Here is a 22,956-nt window from a genome sequence, read left to right as displayed (position 1 = left end):
TAGGGGGTGTTCCCTCTGCTGTTTCCTGAAGTCCACAATCATCTCCTTAGTTTTGTTGACGTTGAGTGTGAGGTTATTTTCCTGACACCACACTCCGAGGGCCCTCACCTCCTCCCTGTAGGCCGTCTCGTCGTTGTTGGTAATCAAGCCTACCACTGTTGTGTCGTCCGCAAACTTGATGATTGAGTTGGAGGCGTGCGTGGCCACGCAGTCGTGGGTGAACAGGGAGTACAGGAGAGGGCTCAGAACGCACCCTTGTGGGGCCCCGTGTTGAGGATCAGCGGGGAGGAGATGTTGTTGCCTACCCTCACCACCTGGGGGCGGCCCGTCAGGAAGTCCAGTACCCAGTTGCACAGGGCGGGGTCGAGACCCAGGGTCTCGAGCTTGATGACGAGCTTGGAGGGTACTATGGTGTTGAATGCCGAGCTGTAGTCGATGAACAGCATTCTCACATAGGTATTCCTCTTGTCCAGGTGGGTTAGGGCAGTGTGCAGTGTGGTTGAGATTGCATCGTCTGTGGACCTATTTGGGCGGTAAGCAAATTGGAGTGGGTCTAGGGTGTCAGGTAGGGTGGAGGTGATATGGTCCTTGACTAGTCTCTCAAAGCACTTCATGATGACGGAAGTGAGTGCTACGGGCGGTAGTCGTTTAGCTCAGTTACCTTAGCTTTCTTGGGAACAGGAACAATGGTGGCCCTCTTGAAGCATGTGGGAACAGCAGACTGGTATAGGGATTGATTGAATATGTCCGTAAACACACCGGCCAGCTGGTCTGCGCATGCTCTGAGGGCGCGGCTGGGGATGCCGTCTGGGCCTGCAGCCTTGCGAGGGTTAACACGTTTAAATGTCTTACTCACCTCGGCTGCAGTGAAGGAGAGACCGCATGTTTTCGTTGCAGGCCGTGTCAGTGGCACTGTATTGTCCTCAAAGCGGGCAAAAAGTTATTTAGTCTGCCTGGGAGCAAGACATCCTGGTCCGTGACTGGGCTGGGTTTCTTCTTGTAGTCCGTGATTGACTGTAGACCCTGCCACATGCCTCTTGTGTCTGAGCCATTGAATTGAGATTCCACTTTGTCTCTGTACTGACGCTTAGCTTGTTTAATAGCCTTGCGGAGGGAATAGCTGCATTGTTTATATTCGGACATGTTACCAGACACCTTGCCCTGATTAAAAGCAGTGGTTCGCGCTTTCAGTTTCACGCGAATGCTGCCATCAATCCACGGTTTCTGGTTTGGGAATGTTTTTATCGTTGCTATGGGAACGACATCTTCGACGCACGTTCTAATGAACTCGCACACCGAATCAGCGTATTCGTCAATATTTCCATCTGACGCAATACGAAACATGTCCCAGTCCACGTGATGGAAGCAGTCTTGGAGTGTGGAGTCAGCTTGGTCTGACCAGCGTTGGACAGACCTCAGCGTGGGAGCCTCTTGTTTAAGTTTCTGCCTGTAGGCAGGGATCAACAAAATGGAGTCGTGGTCAGCTTTTCCGAAGGGGCGGGGCAGGGCCTTATATGCGTCGCGGAAGTTAGAGTAACAATGATCCAAGGTTTTACCACCCTGGTTGCGCAATCGATATGCTGATAAAATTTAGGGAGTCTTGTTTTCAGATTAGCTTTGTTAAAATCCCCAGCTACAATGAATGCAGCCTCCGGATAAATGGTTTCCAGTTTGCAAAGAGTTAAATAAAGTTCGTTCAGAGCCATCGATGTGTCTGCTTGGGGGGGGATATATACGGCTGTGATTATAATCGAAGAGAATTCTCTTGGAAGATAATGCGGTCTACATTTGATTGTGAGGAATTCTAAATCAGGTGAACAGAAGGATTTGAGTTCCTGTATGTTTCCTTCGTCACACCATGTCTCGTTAGTCATGAGGCATACGCCCCCGCCGCTCTTCTTACCAGAAAGATGTTTGTTTCTGTCGGCGCGATGCGTGGAGAAACCCGTTGGCTGCACCGCATCGGATAGCGTCTTCCCAGTAAGCCATGTTTCCGTGAAGCAGAGAACATTGCAGTCTCTGATGTCCCTCTGGAATGCTACCCTTGCTCGGATTTCATCAACCTTGTTGTCAAGAGACTGGACATTGAAGAAGAATGCTGGGGAGTGGTGCGCGATGTGCCCTTGTCCGGAGTCTGACCAGAAGACCGCTACGTTTCCCTCTTTTTCGGAGTCGTTTTCTTGGGTCGCTGCATGCGATCCATTCCGTTGTCCTGTTTGTAAGGCAGAACACAGGATCCGCATCGCGGAAAACATATTCTTGGTCGTACTGATGGTGAGTTGACGCTGATCTTATATTCAGTAGTTCTTCTCAACTGTATGTAATGAAACCTAAGATGACCTGGGGTACTAATGTAAGAAATAACACGTAAAAAAACAAAAAACTGCATAGTTTCCTAGGAGCGCGAAGCATACTTCCAAAGTTGTGGCAAAAACGCTTAAGGACAACAAAGTCAAGGTATTGGAGTGGCCATCACAAAGCCCTGACCTTAATCCTATAGAAAATGTGTGGGCAGAACTGAAAAAGTGTGTGCGAGCAAGGAGGCCTACAAGCCTGACTCAGTTACACAGGAATTGGCCAACATTCACCCAACTTATTGTGAGAAGCTTGTGGAAGGCTACTTGAAACATTTGATCCAAGTTAAACAATTTAAAGGCAATGCTATCAAATACTAATTGTCATGCCCTGACCTTAGAGCTTTTTATGTCTCTATTTTGGTTTGGTCAGGGTGTGATTTGGGTGGGCATTCTATGTTATTTTTTCTATGTTTTTTTGGCCGGGTATGGTTTTCAATCAGGGACAGCTGTCTATCGTTGTCTCTGATTGGGAACCCTACTTAGGTAGCTTTTTCCCACGTGGTTTTTGTGGGTAGTTATTTTCTGTTTAGTGTTTTGCACCTTACAGGACTGTTTCGGTTTCGGTTATTCTCTTTGTTATTTTTGTTAGTGGTCAGTTTCGATAAAAAGCATGAACACTTACCATGCTGCGCTTTGGTCCGATTCCTCTTCTTCAGATGACGAAAACCATTACACTCAATTAGTATATGTAAACTTCTGACCCACTAGGAATGTGATGAAAGAAATAAAAGCTGAACTAAATCATTCTCTCTACTATTTTTCTGACATTTCACATTCTTAAAATAGAGTGGTGATCCTAACTGACCTTAGACGGGGAATATTTACTAGGATGGAATGTCAGGAATTGTGAAAAACTGAGTTTAAATGTATTTGGCTAAGGTGTATCTAAACTTCAGACTTCAACTGTATGTGGTAGTGGAGTATGGGCCTGAGGGCACACAGTGTGTTGTGAATTCTGTAATGAATGTATTGTAATGTTTATAAAATTGTATAACTGCCTTAATTTTGCCGCACCCCAGGAAGAGTAGCGGCTGCCTTGCCAGCAGCTAATGGGGATCCATCATAAATACAAAAATACAAAATATGTTCCTCTTCATCAGACAGCAGTTTGTTGTTTTCACCAGAGGCTCCGCTGTGTTTACATCCTGGATAGAATCAGGCCATTGGCTGCCTTCATCACGAAGGGTATGTACTGGAGTTCTGATTGGTTCCAAGTTTAGCAGTACGGCCAATTTTCCTAAGCAGACAGAATGTTGATATACTTTTTATGAGAAAATGTGCAAGAATTGATGGTGCCAACAAATGTTATAGTCGTCATAAAAATGTTTTACTGTCATATACAAAAAATCTGCTCCTCCCTCGCCGGGGATCGAACAACTACACGTTTTTCGGCTTTGGCCCACCACCTGCAGTATGACTGACATCAGAGAATAACTGCTGGTGCCCAACCAAATTTCGAATTTGCACCTTGTATATTTTACTACTGTAATTCTCAACATTAAGTTGAGACCCCGACTGAGTTTTATTGATCTGCAGGCCTACAAAAGGGGGGCGTGGCCCACGGGCCACCAGTTGCCCCTCCCTGATGTAGAGGGATTAGATATAGAATTACAATAACTAAAACTGTTTACCCACTTGGATAAATTAATACAGTGATTATATCTATAGTTTACCTCATTACTCTTTTAAGACTTCAATTTAATCCTATGACACATGCCCTTACTCATAGAAGGCCTTAGCTCTCAGATATCAGCTTCATTAATCTCTCCATTCATCTACTCATCTCCTCATAGTGTCTAAAATGATAGATGGGTTAGAGATCTGATGCTCTGCCTCTGTCAGACTGACACTCGTCAACAAGGTGTTTCCAAGCCCTGTCATGGGACCCCCAGACGTGGCACATATTTTTCCATTCCAGAACTAGCACACCTGACTCATTGGATCAAGGGCTTCAAACAATGTTCAATCAACATTCACACTACCTGAATTCATCTGAGCTGAGTGGCTTCAGCTGATTGGTAGTGAATGACAGGTGGGGGAGTTTGATAGGACAACAAGTCTAGGAAGGAGTTTTTGATTGGCCACACCAGTCTGGGTGTTTGGACAAACCCCATGGAGCACAGAGGCTGTGTGTAGATTACTGTGTGTGTGTGTGTGTGTGTGTGTGTGTGTGTGTGTGTGTGTGTGTGTAATTAAAACTTGTGTCCCGAGGTTAGGCTCCTTCCTGTCTCTGGCCAGATAGAACCTTAATTAATGAATACTGTTAATTAGAGAGTGAGAGAGAGGGGAAGGGAGACCGAGAGAGATGAAGGGAGGGCCAGTGAGAGAGAGAGGAAGGAAGGAAGGAAGGAAAGGAAAGGAGGGAGAGACGGTGTTAAAGGACAAGGAGAGGGAGACAGGGGTCAAGATGACACAGAAGTAGTACCATAGCCAGAAATGTGTTGGCCAAAAGATGAATGCAAAAAATGCAATTTTTGGGGTGAAACAGCTAATTTCCTACAATTCTACAAATTTTACCATAAAGCTCATTAAAACTGAAATATATGTGTGTTTACTGTGATAAAGGCACTGGATTATGAGCTGTCTTGTTTGCTAAATGAACAAATGAAGTAGTCAGTGGCATGGTGCATATAGTCAAAGAAGCACAGTGACATATGCAGACATATTAATGGATTAATGGGGGTGTGGCTTTCAGTTAGTTATTTTGTGCCACCCATCCCATGAGAGTGAATGTCATTCCAGTGCACTGCTTGCTATGAATTCTATCTGATAGTATTTGCATGTTTAGGTAAAAAGACAAATCATATCCCGTTTGTAACACTGACAAGTAAAGAGTATGAAAAAAAACAATCTGATTGTGTGGGCCTGGCTCCCCAGTGGGTGCACATAGGGCACTGAAAGTTGTAAAAGGTCTATGGGTGTTATTGTGTCTTTGTGAGAGTGTGTGTGTGTGTGTGTGTCCCAGTTTTGCCAGGAATGTAGATGTTGTTCCTTGTATGCAACCCCATACTTCTCTTTCCCTTTCTCTCTCTCACTCTCTTTTTCTCCCCTTCATATAACCTCTGCATTGCTCTCTCTCTCTCTCTCTCTTCTCCCCTTCATAACCTCTGTGTTGCTCTCTCTCACTCTTCTCCCCTTCATAACCGCTGTGCTGCTCTCTCTATCTCTCTCTCTACTCCCTCTACCCCCACCCCCTCTGTCAAGTTGCTCTCTCCCTCTTCTCCCCTTCATAACCTCTGTGTTGCTCTCTCTCACTCTTCTCCCCTTCATAACCGCTGTGCTGCTCTCTCTCTCTCTCTCTACTCCCTCTACCCCTAACCCCTCTGTCAAGTTGCTCTCTCCCTCTTCTCCCCTTCATAACCTCTGTGTTGCTCTCTCTATCTCTCTCTCTACTCCCTCTATCCCCACCCCCTCTGTCAAGTTGCTCTCTCCCTCTTCTCCCCTTCATAACTTCTGTGTTGCTCTCTCTATCTCTCTCTCTACTCCCTCTACCCCCACCCCCTCTGTCAAGTTGCTCTCTCTCACTCTTCTCCCCTTCATAACCGCTGTGTTGCTCTCTCTATCTCTCTCTCTACTCCCTCTACCCCCACCCCCTCTGTCAAGTTGCTCTCTCCCTCTTCTCCCCTTCATAACCTCTGTGTTGCTCTCTCTCTATCTCTCTCTCTACTCCCTCTACCCCCACCCCCTCTGTCAAGTTGCTCTCTCTCCCTCTGTACTATAATCAGAGCCATATGTTGGAAAAGAAGGCTGGCTGACGATCAATGTTAGGGAAGCTACTCTAAAATCATAGTTTACCAAACTACCAATTACTTCACACTAGAAGAAGTTAAACTACACTAAAGCAACCCTTAAGAATTGTCATTTGTTTAAGTAGTTCACTACATCCAAGCTACTTGGGAAAAAATATAATATCTAAATCTGAAATGTCATAGACTACAAATTCCAAGAACAGATCACTCTGGGGTCAGGTGTTAACATAATGTGCAATTTATCTTAGCAGCCCAGCTAGCACCTAATGTTCTGAGAACCATATGTTTCTTAGTGGGAATGTCAGTACTAAAGCATAACGTTTCCTCATGGTTCTATTTAAAGTAGTTCTCAAATGGTTCAGAGAACGTTAAGAAACTACGTTCTTCTGTGGGAATGTCAAACGTTCAGAAACAACATTCTGTGGGAATTTCAGTACTTCAACATAACGTTTTCTGGTTACCTTAGTCATATTCTCAGAACATTAACAACACTTTCCATAAAAAACACAAGAAAAACATTAGTAACGTTCTAAGAATGTTATTTATTTAAAAACAAATACATTCTGTTCTCAGCATCTACAAACCGCTTTTCTTCTTCTTCGGTGGGGTTTAAATAACATTCTTAGGACATTCTTTGAATACAAAAAGGGGAAAAGAGAAAGAATTATCCTGCCAACTTAACCTTACACTCATTAAAACCCACCATCCCATTCCACTATTTTGACCCCATCTAATCCTACACCAGGCCGATGGCCCTGATGGCCCCGTAACTCTTCTGCAATAAAATCTCGTAATCCCAAGTACTTCTCTGCACCTGCCACCACAACACTATTTTCGGTGACTTCGATTCCTGCAGTACAGTTGATAACCATAACAATGACTGCTACAAAGCCAACATTACTGAAGCACATTTAATTTGTAGGCCTATCACTCTGTACTGACAAAAGTCTCCTACTCACCAGGAGCCTCTTAGGATCCCTCACACTTGACCCATCTTCTTCTACTTTCCTCACTGCCTCAGCATACGACACCTTCTGTACAACTCTCACCCTGGCACCTCAACCTGCCTCTCGCACCGGACACTTCTGATCCCCAGCAACATGGGCATCCCTACAGTTAACACATACCGCTTCTTTCACCGATACTACGCACTCCTTTGTCCCATGCCCTCTTGCACACTTCTCAAATCTAGGAGTTGCCTTCCTACACACTGCTGCGGCATGACCGTGAGCTTGGCACCTGAAAACACATAATGGGTTTGGCACAAAAGCTCGTACAGGATAACTGATATTTCGTAACATTACTTTGTCGGGTAACGACTCAACATCAAAACTAAAAAGGACAGAGAGTGATTCTACTGTTTCACCACGCTTGCCAACGGGTTTATGTCGCACCAAATGGCGGGCGTCACAGACACCTGGAATCTTCAACTTCAGTTGATCCACCTGCACCATCACCACTACAACAGTAATCACCTCAAGTAACAGGTCTTGTCCTCTTCCACGTGATGCGGACTGCCTGCTCCCTCTGGGCGGAAGAAACACCAAAAAAAACACCATAAATCCACTTCGGGTTATCTTCACCGATTCAACAGTAAAAAAAAAAGGGCAGGGGTCCACTTACATTTACATTTACATTTAAGTCATTTAGCAGACGCTCTTATCCAGAGCGACTTACAAATTGGTGCTTTCACCTTATGACATCCAGTGGAACAGCCACTTTACAACAGTGCATCTAAGTCTTTTAAGGGGGGGGGGGGGGTGAGAAGGATTACTTTATCCTATCCTAGGTATTCCACTTTCTCCAAAGATTTCATTCCTACTGGACCAGATTCATCTTTATCATGACCATCGAGATCTTCACCACACTTGCCACTTCAGATAATTCATCCTCATTCTCTTCCTTTACAAAGAAAGGGGATACCTAGTCAGTTGCACAACTGATGGCATTCAACCGAAATATGTCTTCCGTATTTAACCCAACCCCTCTGAATCAGCTCGGTCTGGAGTATAGCTCATTCTGGTTGTACTTGACACCAATCTTCCTCGACATACTTTTTCCCTCGTTGCTATCTTCATCGGATTCAAACTTATCATCTGCTTTCTACACTCTTACCATGCTCTTCTTCTTTTTCTGTGGGGTAACTCTCCTCATTGACCTCAAGCCTGGAAATATACAGTGCATTCAGAAAGTCTTCAAACCCCTTGACTTTTTTACATTTTGTTACAATACAGCCTTATTCTAAAATGGATTAAATAATGTCCCCCCTTCATTTAACTAGGCAAGTCAGTTAAGAACAAATTCTTATTTCAATGACGGCCTAGAAACAGTGGGTTAACTGCCTTGTTGAGGGGCAGAACGACAGATTTTTACCTTGTCAGCTTTCGGTTACTGGCCCAATGCTCTAACCACTAGGCTACCTGCTGCCCCTCATCAATCTACACAAAATACCCCATAATGACAAAGTGAAAACAGTTTTTTGTATTTGTAATAAACACATTTATTACAAATAAAAAACAGATACCTTATTCACATAAGTTTTCAGACCCGAAATTGAGCTCAGGTGCATCCTGTTTTCATTGATCATCCTTGAGATGTTTCTACAACTTGATTGGAATCCACCTGTGGTAAATTATATTGATTGGACATGATTTGAAAAGGAACAAACCGGTCTATATAAGGTCCCAAAGATGACAGTGCATGTAAAAAAACAACAAGCCATGAGGTCGAAGGAATTGTCTGTAGAGACAGGATTGTGTCGAGGCACAGATCTGGGGAAAGATACCAAAACATTTATGCAGCAATGAATGTCCCCAAGAACACAGGTGCCTCCATCATTCTTAAATGGAAGACTCTTTCTAGAGCTGTCCGCCCGGTCAAACTGAGCAATCGGGGGAGAAGGGCCTTTGTCAGGGAGGTAACCAAGAATCCGATGGTCACTCTGACAGAGTCTCAGAGTTCCTCTGTGGAGATGGGAGAACCTTCCAAAAGGACAACCATCTCTGCAGCACTCTACCAATCAGGCCTTTATGATAGAGTGGCCAGACAGAAGCCACTCCTCAGTAAAAGGCACATGACAGCCCACTTAGAGATGGCCAAAAGGCACATAAAGGTTCTCTGGTCTGATGAAACCAAGACTGAACTCTTTGCCTGAATGCCAAGCGTCATGTCTGGAGGAAACCTGGCACCATCCATATATGGGGCGGCAGGTAGCCTAGTGGTTAGAGCGTTGGGCCAGTAACCGAAAGGTTTCTAGATCGAATCCCTAAGCTGACTAGGTGAAAATCTGTCATTCTACCCCTGAACAAGGCAGTTAACCCACTGTTCCAAGGCTGTCATTGTAAATAAGAATTTGTTCTTAACTGACTTGCCTAGTTAAATAAAGGTAAAATAAAAAAATCCCTACAGGGAAGCATGGTGGTGGCAGCATCATGCTGTGGGGATGTTTTTCAGCGTCAGGGACTGGGAGACTAGTCAGGATCAAGGGAAAATGAACGGCGCAAATTACAGAGAGATCCTTGATGAAAACATGCTCCAGAGCGCTCGGGACCTTAGACAGGGGCGTTGTCCAACAGGACAACAACCCTAAGCACAGAGATGAAGACAATGCAGGAGTGGCTTCGGGACAAGTCGCTGAATGTCCTTGAGTGGTCCAGCCAGAGCGCAGACTTAAACCCGATCTAACATCTCTGAAAATAGCTGTGCAGCGATGCTCCCCATCCAACCTGAGAGTATCTGCAGAGAATTGGGGAAAAAACATTTTAGAATAAGGCTGTAACAAAATGTGGAAAAGGTGAAAAAGGGTTCTGAATGCCCTGTATATACTGAACAGAAATATAAACGCAACATGCAACAATTAAAAATTATTTTACTGAGTTCATATAAGGAAATCATTCAATTGAAATAAATTCTTTAGGCCCTAATCTATGTATTTCAAATGACTGTGCAGGGGCGCAGCCATGGGTGGGCCTGGGAGGGCATAGGCCCACCCACTGGGGAGCCAGGCCCTGACAATTAGAATGAGTTGTTCCCCACCAAAGGGCTTTATTACAGACAGAAAATCTTCTCAGTTTCACCAGCTGTCCAAGTGGCTGGTCTCAGACGATCCCACAGGTGAAGAAGCTGGATGTGGAGGTCCTGGGCTGGTGTGGTTACACATGGTCTGAGGTTGTGAGGCCGTTTGGACGTACTGCCAAATTCTCTAAAACGTCTTTGGAGGTGGCTTAGTGTAGAGAAATTAACATAAAATTATTTGACAACAGCTCTCGTGGACATTTTTGCAGACAGCATGCCAATTGTGCACTCCCTCAAAACTTGAGACATCTGTGGCATTGTGTTGTGTGACAAAACTGCACATTTTAGAGTGGCCTTTTATTGTCAGCTTCTTGATATGCCACACCTGTCAGGTGGATGGATTAGCACAGCTGGCGCTGCAGTACAGCGCCCTTAACCACTGCGCCACCCGGGAGGCCCTATCTTCACTTTCTGAAGGACCTAGTTTTGAAATCAGTGGAATTAGAGTATGATAGGTGAGGAGATGAAGAAAACACCTGTATCTGGATTACATCTTCAAACTAAGGGCAACCATGGCATCCATGACAGGGAGAAGCATCCACCAATGATGTATACAGGTAAGATAGTCTAGCTAGCTACATTTTCAGATATTAAACGTTTCTAATTTTGACAGAAAGTCATTTTCATTTCAAATTAAAGTGTACTGTTAGCTAGCCAGCTAACGTTAGCTGGCTGGCTCGCTAGCTAACGTTATGTGTATGATCTTATTATTTGTATCTCAGAGCCAATTGTTTTGCTAGATATAGGTTAATGTTAGCTAGATAACATTGAACCTGGTTGGTTAGCTACCTGCAGATTCATGCAGGGTTATTACATCATGAGTTGGGATTATGGCTAATTGTTTAGCTAGCTAGCTACATGCAAGTAACCATTTCAATAGAATGTCACTGCGAAAACTGTTGATAGATGTAGCTGGTAAATTCGCTCTGGCTATCTACTCCGAATTCAGGGCTTGAAAACTATTACGGATTACAAAGGGAAACCCAGACACAAGCTGCCCAGTGATGCGAGCCTACCAGATTAGCTAAATTTATTTTATGCTCGCTTTGAGGCAGGCAACACTGAAGCATGCACGAGAGCACCAGCTGTTCTGGATGACTGTGTGATTACGCTCTCGGTAGCCGATGTGAACAAAACAGGTCAACATTCACAAAGCTGCTGGGCCAGACGGATTACCAGGACTTGTACTCAAAGCATGTGCGGACCAACTGTCAAGTGTCTTCACTGAAATGTTCAACCTCTCCCTGACCGAGTCTGTAATACCTACATGTTTCAAGCAGACCACCGTAGTCCCTGTGCCCAAGGAAGTGAAGGTAACATGATTACCGCCCTGTGGCATTCACGTTGGTAGCCATGAAGTGCTTTGAAAGGCTGGTCGTGGCTCATATCAACAGCATCCTTCCAGACACCCTAGACCAACTCCAATTCGCATACCACTCCCAACAGATCCATAGATGACGCAATCTCAATCGCACTGCACACTGTCCTTTCTCACCTGGACAAAAGAAACACCTATGTGAGAATGCTGTTCATTGACTACAGCTCAGCGTTCAACACCATAGTGCCCACAAAGCTCATCAATAAGCGAAGGACTCTGGAACTAAACACCTCCCTCTGCAACTGGATCCTGGACTTCCTGACGGGCCACCCCCAGGTGGTAAGAGTAGGAACAATACTTCTGCCACGCTGATCCTTAACACTGGGGCCCCTCAGAGGTGTGTACTTAGTCCCTTCCTGTATTCCCTGTTCACCCACGACTGCGTGGCCAAACACGACTCCAACACCATCATTAAGTTTTCTGACGACACAACAGTGGTAGGCCTGATCTCCGACAACGATGAGACGGCCTATATGTAGGAGCTCAGTGAACTGACAGTGTGGTGCCAGAACAACAACCTCTCCCTCAATGTGAGCAAGACAAGGAGCTGATCGTGGACTACAGGAAAAGGCGGGCCGAACAGGCCCCCATTAACATTGACGGGGCTGTAGTGGAGTGGGTCGAGAGTTTCAAGTTCCTTGGTGTCCACATCACCAGCGAACTATCATGGTCCAAACATGCCAAGACAGTCGTGAAGAGGGCATTCCAAAACATTTTCCCCCTCAGGAGAGGGGCATGGGTCCCCAGATCCTCAAAGGGTTCTGCAGCTGCACCATTGAGAGACGCCTGGTATGGCAACTGCTCGGCATCTGACCGTAAGGTGCTACAGAGGGTAGTGTGACCGGCCCAGTACATTACTGGGGCCAAGCTTCCTGCCATCCAGTACCTATACAATAGGCGGTGTCAGAGGAAAGCCCATTAAATTGTCAGAGAAAAATTGTCAACCAAGTTATAAACTGTTTTCTCTGCTACCACACTGCAAGCGGTACCGGAGCGCCATGTCTAGGACGAAAAGGCTTCTCAACAGCTTCTACCCCCAAGCCATAAGACTACTGAACAATAAGGCCACCGGACAATTTACATTGACCCCCCCAACATTTTTCAACACTGCTGCTACTCTCTGTTTATTATCTATGCATAGTCACTTCACTCCCACCTACATGTACAAACTAACCTGTACCCCTGCACACTGATTCGGTACCAGGGCCCTGTGTATAGCCTTATTATTGTTATTGTTATTGTTATACCTTTCATTATTACTTTTTATTTTAGTCTACTTGGTCAATATTTTCTTAACTCTTCTTGAACTGCACTGCTGGTTAAGGGCTTGTAAGTAAGAATTTCACGGTAAAGTCTACACTTGTAGTTTTCGGGCGCATGTGACAAATAAAGTTTGATTTGATTTGACAAGTTTATACATTTTCAAAGCAGAATGACTTTCCCATTGTTCCTCAGATGCAGTGTATGATATACCATTTTGTAGCTCTGAGTCTCTGCTTTTATCCAATGTAAAAAACACCATTTCAAATTTTGCTACATAAGACCGAATCAAGGCGGTCGGTCACATATACATAATGCCCTTGACTGCTAATCTGCCTGCAAGGAGCTTGACCCATGAAACAGCCAAAAGGGCAGAATCCTGATTTATCAGCCTCTGAGGCTGCTACTGTATCTGATCAAGCACTGAGGCTGCTACTGTATCTGATCAGCCTGTCAGGAATGGAGCTCACCCACTTTGTACTTTTAAATATTATCCATAAAACATGGTGTCCCTTACAATTATACACATACTGTATCAGTTAAGCAAGCTAGATAACAAGATAGATTACAAGCTCGCTAGCTAACAAAACTACCTAGCTAGCTTACCCAACCGCAAGACTAGTCAAGTTAGTTGTGTTGTTGTTTGAATGCGATTGGCTGTGGTCTTGGGGTTGGCACACAGACTGGGAGACAGGGCTGCCTGTCAGCCATCGTTCATGGCTTAAATGCCCCACAAGGGTTTAGATGCCCCAAGAGCTCTTAGCTCAAGGTGAGGGACATTTAGCTTGCTAGCATTCTAACTTATAAACTGATAATGAGCTCCAAACACAAATGAAAGCATGATGTTAGCATGAAATGTACCATCCCTTAGTGTAGCAATCAATAAAAACGTATGTGCTGCCGTCTCAGCCATCAATACGTCCACTCCTATTTATAGTTTATCTTGTGATCTCGACAAAACAACTTTTGTTATGTCGTGATAATGAGATAAATAAGTTGTGATCTCGACATAACGTGGGAATAATTGTTTCATTCATATGTCCTCTCGGACTTCCGTACGCTGACCCCGTGCCACAATAAAAAAATATGTGTTAGCATGATGAAGCAAATTCATTTAATGTGTCCTGTGCTTCGAGTTCAAAACAGTTAACCTAAGCTAGCAGTGTTATTAAAAGTCTTTTTGAAACGTGTTTTTTAAACGTTCTGTTTTACCGGTCAGGAAACGTATGGCTTCGTTCCCAGAACCAATGAGAAACCAAAAACAGATGTTCCCCAAAACTTCCAAGAAACCAAATGTGCTAACTAGGAGGTTTGTGAATATGAAATAAATAGCCTTTTTCACTCATATTTTGTTATCTTTTTTGCAAAACAAGTAGTGTGTATAGTCGTTCCAGCTGTTAGCTGCACCACTACATGGAAAAAAGTACTTTTGAAACATATAACTTATTATTATAATTATATTATATATAATAACTACTAAGATTTTTATTTAGTTCAACCACCACCAAGCTACGATTTTTTAAAATTGTAATTACTAGTTGAACTACATGTAGTTCACTACTCCCCAACACTGCTGACAATGGAAATGATTGTGTGTGAATGTGGTTTTTAAGATACCATTCCACTCTCATTTGGCTTTTCATTTTTTTTCACAAGATAGATTACAAGCTCGCTAGCTAACAAAACTACCTAGCTAGCTTACCCAACCGCAAGACTAGTCAAGTTAGTTGTGTTGTTGTTTGAATGCGATTGGCTGTGGTCTTGGGGTTGGCACACAGACTCCCCAACACTGCTGACAATGGCTAGAGAGCTTGTAATCTATCTTGTGAAAAAAAATGAAAAGCCAAATGAGAGTGGAATGGTATCTTTACTGTGTTTCTTTTGTATACATCCCTCCATCTCTCCCTCTCCACCAAACATAATCTGACTTCTATTCATCATTTCTCTGCCTCCCTCTGCTGGTTATTCACACATTTATCTTTCCCTGTTTGGGACTGTAAAGTCACAATGTGTGTGTGTGTGTATGTGTGTGTAACCTTCTAGTCAAACATCACGGCTGTCCTGTTAATGGCTGTCCATCTCCCTCTTAATCCTTTTCTCTCTCTCTCTGGCTCTCTCGCCCCCCCCCCCCCCCTTGTGCTTTCTCTTTCTCTCTCTCTTTAGAAGTGATGGGCAGTCAAGAGCATCAGCTGAGAAAGAGAGGAGAGTTTATAGTGTGTGTTAGAGACGAGTGTGTAGTATGTGTGCATGAACTGTACTGACATACTGGCGACCCAAAGAACCGCAGCAGACAGACAGCCGGCCTGGATAAACTCTACCAGAATGGTAAATGACAGCATGTGTGTCAATGTTCTATCAATGTTACTTCTTGGTAACAGTAGAGGAACACTTCACCCAAAAATGAAACTATCATACATCAAAGTTACTGATCTGTTACATCAAAGTATTTGTGGTCCAAACTATAGGCTCTATTCAATCTGGATCGCTGAAGCGTTTGCTCGATAAAAATGTAAAAGGTAATTTTCGATTGAGCAGACATATGCCGCCTGTACTGTGAATGCAGTCTCCGCTAATGTGGGAACATTGCTTTTAAATTTCAGTCTCGCTGTAAAGCTACACGTCTGAGATACGAATTGATTGGAGCCCTAAATCTGTTTACAAAATGATCCCAATCCTATATGAATGAGAATGATTGACACCTAATCCCAACTTCTCCCTTTCACATTACGTTAATTCTCTGTTAGAATCTACTGTTCGGAGTGTGTTGATCTTATGTATCTCACTCTCCTCAGGTCCCCAACCCTTCAGGATATAGGTCTGTGACTTCAGAGGAACACACATAAACACAGACAAACAGAGAGAGGGAGAGAGCTCCCTAACCTCTCCGAAGAGGATCACTGGGGCCCAACACTGACTCTCACTTTGACATTATCATCGCTGTCGCCCTGGGTGGATGAGCCGCCTGTCTGGACGCCTGCGGTCGGGGGGAGGGGGGAGGGTGGGGTGTGACGGCAGGGCCGTAGTGGAGGAGCAGGGGTGCGAGGGGTCGCGGGTGGCGTTTGAGGGGGAAAGGGCTGTAAAGGTACAGGAGGAGGTCACAGTGGAACCCAGTGCTGAGGCTGGAGCTCAGGAGACCCTTGAACTTTTACCCTCCCCCTCACCCCCCTCCCTGTCTAACGGTCTTCACCTGCACAGGAGGCCTGTCCTTGGAACACGCAGACGGAGGCAGACAGAGACACACACACTCAACAACGCTCCAACACACACACCTGGACAGACCTTCATAGGCATGCAGACACACAAGGACATCCAAATGCAGACACCCGCAGAGACGTGCATGGACACTCACACACACACAAGTGCTCACAGACAAATGGATGCTCACACACACTTGGACTCTGCTGGTCCAGAGCAGCCCAAAACTGATTCATCACCAGAGACACACACCAGATCACCTCAGCGACAGGTCCTCCTGCCTCTCAATCATTCAGCCTGCACCAATCAGCAAGCTGCTTTCTCTCCTTGCAGCCCCGCTCCTTCACACTCTGCAAACAGAGACATGCCCCCAGCCATTAGCCCTGCCCCTAATATTAGTTCAACACCTCTAGATCTCTCTAAACCCTCAAGTGCTACTGGTCCAAATCCTCCAGGCCTTTCTCCTATCGGTCCAGCCTGTCCAGACCTTTCTACTATTGGTCCAGCCCCTGTAGACCCCTCCCCTGTACCTGTCGAAAGTGAGAGAAAGTATGCACTTCGTAGCTCCGGTCGACCTCGCTTCCCCTGCCAGCTACGCAAGTCTTCCCGCATCCGCCGATGCACTGAGGATGGAGAGAGGAGGGGAGGGAGGGAGAGCGAGAGGGAGGAGGAAGAGGAAGAGGAGAAAGAGAGGGTGAGTGTACATGTGAAGGTAGAGCGCCCCACAGTGGAGGAGTGTCTATCTGCAGCCTTCAAGCCTGCAGCCTCACCTGCACCAGTACCTGTAGCACTACTCCCCTCAACACACCCCTCATCACGCCCCTCCTCTCACTCTGCCCCCCGGCCATCGCCCAAACCCCAACATAGAACTTCAACCAAACCCCAACCCAAATCTTCAACCAATGCCAAACCAAAATCCCAACCCAGACCATCGATGAAAGCCTCGCCCAAACCTTTGCCCAGATCAGCAACCAATCCCAGACCAGCAACCAATCCCTCGCCTCGTCCATTGACCAATACAGTGCCCCGGCCGGCAGTGAAGAAGGAGGAGCCTGGTGAACTAGATCCCCTCACCAAACGGAAACGCCGGTTTGTTGGTGTAAGTTCAAGTTCTATGACATTATTAATCACATAGCAGTCAAAAGAAACCAAAACCCATCTTGTCATGTTGATTTGACATCACTTGACAACTAGATTTCACCCGGGAAATAATATTTGTTTGTTTGTGTTTGTTCCCCAGGTGAGGCGTATCGTGGTGAAGGTAGCTCGTATCCCAGTCAACCTCAGCCGACGCCAGAAGAGCTACAAGATTTCCTCCATGGAGACAGTTGAGAAGGGCGGGGCAGGTTGTGATGGCAGGTTGGAGGGAGCTGAGGGGGGGACAGCGGTAGTCCGAGAGCCGACTGCGCTCCTCCGTATGAAGAACAACGGGAAGAGTGTGATGGTCATGTTCCCGCCTGGAGAACTTCCTGTGATCCTGAAACGTCGCCGTGGCCGACCTCCCAAACAGGTTGTACCTGGAACACCGGATAAAACCACCGGTGGGAATGGCGAGCCCAAGAAACCTCGTCGGCGCCGGCGGGCCAAGCTCCCGTCTCCGCAACCGTCGTACGTGAACGACACCAACGACGTGAAGACGGAGTACGGAGACGTTCTGTCCAAACTGGCATTCCTCAACCGCCAACCGCCGGCCACTGGCCGCTGCTCCCCACCACGCTGCTGGACACCCAGCGAACCGGACAGCTTTCACACACCGTCCGACAACCCTGGGATCTCCGCCCTGCTCCACCGACTCACAGGGTTCAGACGCAGGGGAGGCAGGGGGGGAGGTGTTGGAGGCAGGGGAGGAGGAGCAGGAGGAGGAGCAGGAGGAGCCGGTGGAGAGGGCTTCAAGAGCTCCTTCAGTGACTTTTTTGAGACGATCGGGAAGAAAAGGAAAGTGACCCCCGCTCTGTCAGAACCAGGGTTACTCAAGAAACGTGGGAAGGGTGGGGAGGCAGGGGAGGAGGGGCTGCAGGTGGGGAGATGGGGGTTGGGGGTGAGGGGGAAGCCGGTTAAGAAACGACGCTCGCGCAAGAACGGGGTTCTAAAGGGGGAGGCAGGGGGCAGCTGGAACAAGACTGGTTTAATGGGGGAGGTGTCTGGGGGAGGAGGGGGAGGCATGAGGGAGAGAGGGCCAGGAGGGTACCAGGTTTGTGGCTCCCCGAGGGGGGGCTTCCTGTCCTGTGAGGGGGGGAGAGGGAGTGCGTACGGTAGCCCTGGCGGAAGCAGAGGCGGTGGAGGTGGAGAGGAGGCGCAGGGTTTGTTCGCCGGATATTTCCGCTCCCTGCTGGACTCTGACAACTCTTCAGACCTCCTGGACATCTCCTCCCCTCGCCCAGACCCCAGGAAACCTCCTCCCACCCTGAGCTACGACTCTTCCAGCCCTGCCCGCGGTCCAGGCCCTCGCTGGTCCCCAGCCTGCCCTAAACGCAGCCCCAAAGGAGAGCCAAGGGAGAACCCAACCCTACATCATCCCTCTTCCTCCTCCTCTTCCAGACCTCCTTACAGTTATAACCTGTCCCAGAACTCCCCCACCTCCTCCTCGTTCCCCAAATCTAACCCTCCCTCCCTCCCTCCGTCCCACTCCCCCAGCTCCCCCCATCCCTCCTCCTCCTACGGTCACTACACGCCTGGCTATTCCTCCTCCACTCCTGCAGGGGGCAGCACAGTGCCACAAAGACCCGCAGACTGCAGCTTCGCAGCTTATGGGGCAGCCGGGCTGAGTAAGGCCTCCACGGCCACCCCCGTGGGCCAGGGTCAGATGGGATATTCCAGTTTTTCCAAGCGGGGCTATGGGGGCTACCTTGGGCAGGTTGGACCATCTTCTCCAGGAAGAGGGGGGTATATGGCCATGGCCAAGAACAGCCCTTTCCCCTCCCCATCTTCCCCAGAGGGATACAGGCACTACCCCTCCAACCAGTGTAACTACAGGTAAGTAGCTTCAGGTAGGTCTAAATTACCTGGAACCACAAAATTTGGATTAGAGAACTCTACTACAACCCTACCCTAACCTCTTATAAGTGTGTATTGTGTTTGAGATACATTACGCTACATTGCAGTTGGACTGCTCAGAACCCTGATCTACAAAATCACCTTGGGTTCCAAATAAGTACATATGTCATCAAGGTTAGAATTTCTGTGGTTTGCCTTGCTAAAACCGATCCTCTGCTGTGTGTGTGTGTGCTGCAGGCCGGGCTATGGTGGCTACCCAGGAGGCTGCAGTGACCCAGGCCCCAGCGAGCCCAAAGACATCCTGGACATCTCCAACTACACCCCCCAGAAGGCCAAGCGACAACCCTTCCTCGAGAGTCTATCAGAGTCCTCCTCTGACTCCTCCCACCTAGGAGTCACCGGGTCAGGAGGTGGGGTCAGTGGCGGAGGCTCGGGGTCAGGCTCCGGAGGTGGGGCTTATAGGCAGGGTGGAGGGAGGGAGTCTCTTCCTATTGGTGGAGAGGGAGGTCAAGGACAGTCCAGCCTATCAAGTCTGGAGAAGCTGATGATGGACTGGCATGAGAGCGCCTCAGGCCCCTCCTACAACTGGAGCCAGAACGTTCTCTTCCAGGGGCAGGGGAAGCCCAGCCGGGGGCGCAGGAAACGGAATGCTGCCGAGCCCCAAACGGAGAAGGAGGGGGGTGGCGGACCAGGAGCAGGACCAGGGACCACCCCAGACTCTCCCAACAGCCCCCCAAGCCAGACGCAGCCCTCCACCCCAACCCAGGGTTCTGGTGGAAAACGCAGTGGAATGGGGGGACGGCAGGCCAGGGGAGTAAGAGGTGGCAGAGGAGGGGGGCTGTCCCCATCCCCTGGAGAGCGCCCCCCAGGGGGGAAGAAGGGTAAGGCTACTGGGGGTGGGGTTGGAGGTGGAGGGAGTGCTGCTCAGGGGGGGTTGTTCCAGGAAGGCCTTGACTACTACAGTGGAGACAGCAGCAGCCTCTCCCCCCTCCCTAACCCCACCTCACATCTCGGCTACCCCACCGAGCCCTGTGAGTACCCCTCCCCGTGCCCTTACTCCGCCCATCCCTCCACCCCGTCCTCAGAGGAGCACTACCCAGCCCTCTTCCCTGGCGAGGCTTCATCCTCCTCTCTCTCCCCTGGAATGACTTCCACATCCTCCTCCTATCCTCCCAAACTATCCCCCGCTCCCCAGCCCTACCACCCCCTCTCACCCCTGCTCCTCCCCCGCCTCCTTCTCCCCTCTTGCTCACCATCGCCACGGTTACTGCCACACTGTGGAACAGCGCTGAGCCCCCATCGTAACCTGGCAACCGTTTCCAAGGACCACTTCCCCTCCCAGTATGATTCTCCCAGTTACTGTAGCTCCCCCTATTGGTACGGAGGGGCATCGCTCAGCAGCCCCCACGCTAACACACACACCACTACACACACACATGCTAATGCACACGGCAACACACATGTACACGCTAATGTTAACCCTCACGCTAGCCCTAACAATCACCCTAACACTCACACTACCGCACACATCAACACACACACACACCCTAACAGCAACCCTCATGCAAACATGAGTCCACACGCACCTCAGACAAGCTTGAGCCCACACACACACCCTAACCCCAACACCAACCCGCACACACACACCAACCCCCACATCAATACACACCCGCACATCAACACACACCTTCATTCAAACCAGAACCAACATCCACATCCACATCCACACCCCCACCCGAACACTTACCCCAACCCCATCCCAACACCACACAACACTCCCACCCTAACATCTCCCCACACACTCACCCCCACCCTAACCTCTCCCCCACTCCCACACTCACCCCCTGCTTTATGAGGAGCGCCCCCTCACAGCGCCATGCCCACGCAACCTCACAAACGGGACCTGCCTCCCCACCTCAACTCAGGGCTGCGACCAGCCCCCCTGCAGCTCTCCCCCGTACCCCTCCCCCACCCCAAGCCTCCCTGGTGTCCTCGCCACATTCCGAGGACATGGGTTACACCCGTACCCGGGATGCACCCCCGCTACCACCCACAGCCCCCGCCTCGAGGAGGAGGGGTGCTCTGTCAGCTACTAGACCCCCCCAGCGATGACAGCTTCAGTGTCACCAGCTTGTAGCTGCAGGTAATACACAAGAGGATCTACTCTCTCTCTACTGAAGGGTTAGACACAAGAGGGCCTACTCCCTCTCTCTACTAAAGGGTTAGACACAAGAGGACCCACTCTCTCTCTCTCTCTCTCTACTAAAGGGTTAGACACAAGAGGACCTACTCCCTCTCTCTACTAAAGGGTTAGACACAAGAGGACCCACTCTCTCTCTATCTCTCTACTAAAGGGTTAGACACAAGAGGACCTACTCTCTCTCTCTACTAAAGGGTTAGACACAAAAGGACCAACTCTCTCTCTCTCTACTAAAGGGTTAGACACAAGAGGACCTACTCTCTCGCTCTACTAAAGGGTTAGACACAAGAGGACCCACTCTCTCTCTCTACTAAAGGGTTAGACACAAGAGGACCTACTCTCTCTCTATACTAAAGGGTTAGACACAAGATAACCTACTCCCTCTCTCTACTAAAGGGTTAGACACAAGAGGACCCACTCTCTCTCTACTAAAGGGTTAGACACAAGAAGACCCACTCTCTCTCTACTAAAGGGTTAGACACAAGAGGACCTACTCCCTCTCTCTACTAAATGGTTAGACACAAGAGGATCTACTCTCTCTCTACTAAAGGGTTAGACACAAGAGGACCTACTCTCTCTCTCTACTAAAGGGTTAGACACAAGAGGACCTACTCCCTCTCTCTACTAAAGGGTTAGACACAAGAGGACCCACTCTCTCTCTCTACTAAAGGGTTAGACACAAGAGGATCTACTCTCTCTCTACTAAAGGGTTAGACACAAGAGGACCCACTCTCTCTCTCTACTAAAGGGTTAGACACAAGAGGACCTACTCTCTCTCTCTACTAAAGGGTTAGACACAAGAGGACCTACTCTCTCTCTCTACTAAAGGGTTAGACACAAGATAACCTACTCCCTCTCTCTACTAAAGGGTTAGACACAACACCTAAAGACATTTATTAACATTGGTTTCATCCATTTAGCTATGTAAAGGTTTTACTGTCTTAACAATCACATCATAATTACGTTTTTTCTCTCCCTCTCTCTTTCTCTTTCAGGCGTATTAAATCTAAACTTTTTTTCAGATTTGTAAACTTTTTTTAAGGAGAGACTTTCAGAGACAAGATGATGGATCAGAATTTATCTCCTAATTCTGGACAGTAGATCTTCAGTTCTCCAGCTATGACAATCAAAAGCCAACTGCAACACACACACAAAGGCGCACACAGACACAGACACAACTGGAAAGAGGGAGTGGCCTAGAGGAGCTGTGGGAGGAGTGACAGACGCTGATGAACAGAGAGGCGGGGCCTAATGTAAAAATTCCGCCCCCAACGCTAAACACACTAATCCCCTATCCCCGAAACCATACACCCTTCGCTCTGTGTGTGCTCTATGAGAGAAGTGGACTACAGCATCAGCTCTTGAATTACCAGCATCTGTACATAGACTCCAACTCCAGCTACAGACCCATAACCTCACCACAACATTGAAACAGTTAAGACAACGTTACTAATGTTCCATCAGTGTTTTCTAACGTTCAGGCTTTTAGCCAGGACCACAGACCCACAACCACGCCCAGGGGCGGACTGGCCATCTGGCATTTTGGGCAAATTCCAGATGGGCTGGTCCATTTTAAGCTCAGTGGGCCTATCTAACTTTTTTCACGCAAAAAGATCACTGTTTGGCTAATAATGGGTGCCTCAAGGGAAAAAAGGGGCCAGTGTGTGGGCCTTGAGGAAAGAAATGGGCCTATGTGTTAGAAATGCCAGGGCCAATTTCTGGTCCAAGTCCATCCCTGACCACAGCTGT

The 22,956-nt window shown here is 47.7% G+C and overlaps 1 protein-coding gene across 2 annotated transcripts in view; it reads left to right on the top strand.

Moving 5' to 3' along the window:
• Nucleotides 1–20,970, top strand: part of ahdc1 (AT hook, DNA binding motif, containing 1) — a 44,054-nt gene extending 23,084 nt beyond the window's left edge. Inside the window, exons 2-5 of one of the 2 annotated variants that reach the window (XM_029658930.2) lie at nt 14,982–15,143; nt 15,611–17,112; nt 17,254–18,986; nt 19,245–20,970. In XM_029658930.2, coding sequence (XP_029514790.2) covers nt 15,772–17,112; nt 17,254–18,986; nt 19,245–20,862 — 4,692 coding nt within the window. In that variant the 5' untranslated portion in view covers nt 14,982–15,143; nt 15,611–15,771 and the 3' untranslated portion in view covers nt 20,863–20,970. The remainder of the gene's footprint in view (nt 1–14,981; nt 15,144–15,610; nt 17,113–17,253; nt 18,987–19,244) is intronic. The other variant, XM_065017837.1, reaches the window with a different exon arrangement.
• Nucleotides 20,971–22,956: the final 1,986 nt, after the last annotated feature.

This window comes from Oncorhynchus nerka, linkage group LG4, assembly GCF_034236695.1.
Source record: "Oncorhynchus nerka isolate Pitt River linkage group LG4, Oner_Uvic_2.0, whole genome shotgun sequence".
Classification (NCBI taxonomy): domain Eukaryota; kingdom Metazoa; phylum Chordata; class Actinopteri; order Salmoniformes; family Salmonidae; genus Oncorhynchus; species Oncorhynchus nerka.
The sequence above is the reverse complement of the archived record's forward strand: the minus strand, read 5'-3'. Positions and strand labels throughout refer to the sequence as shown.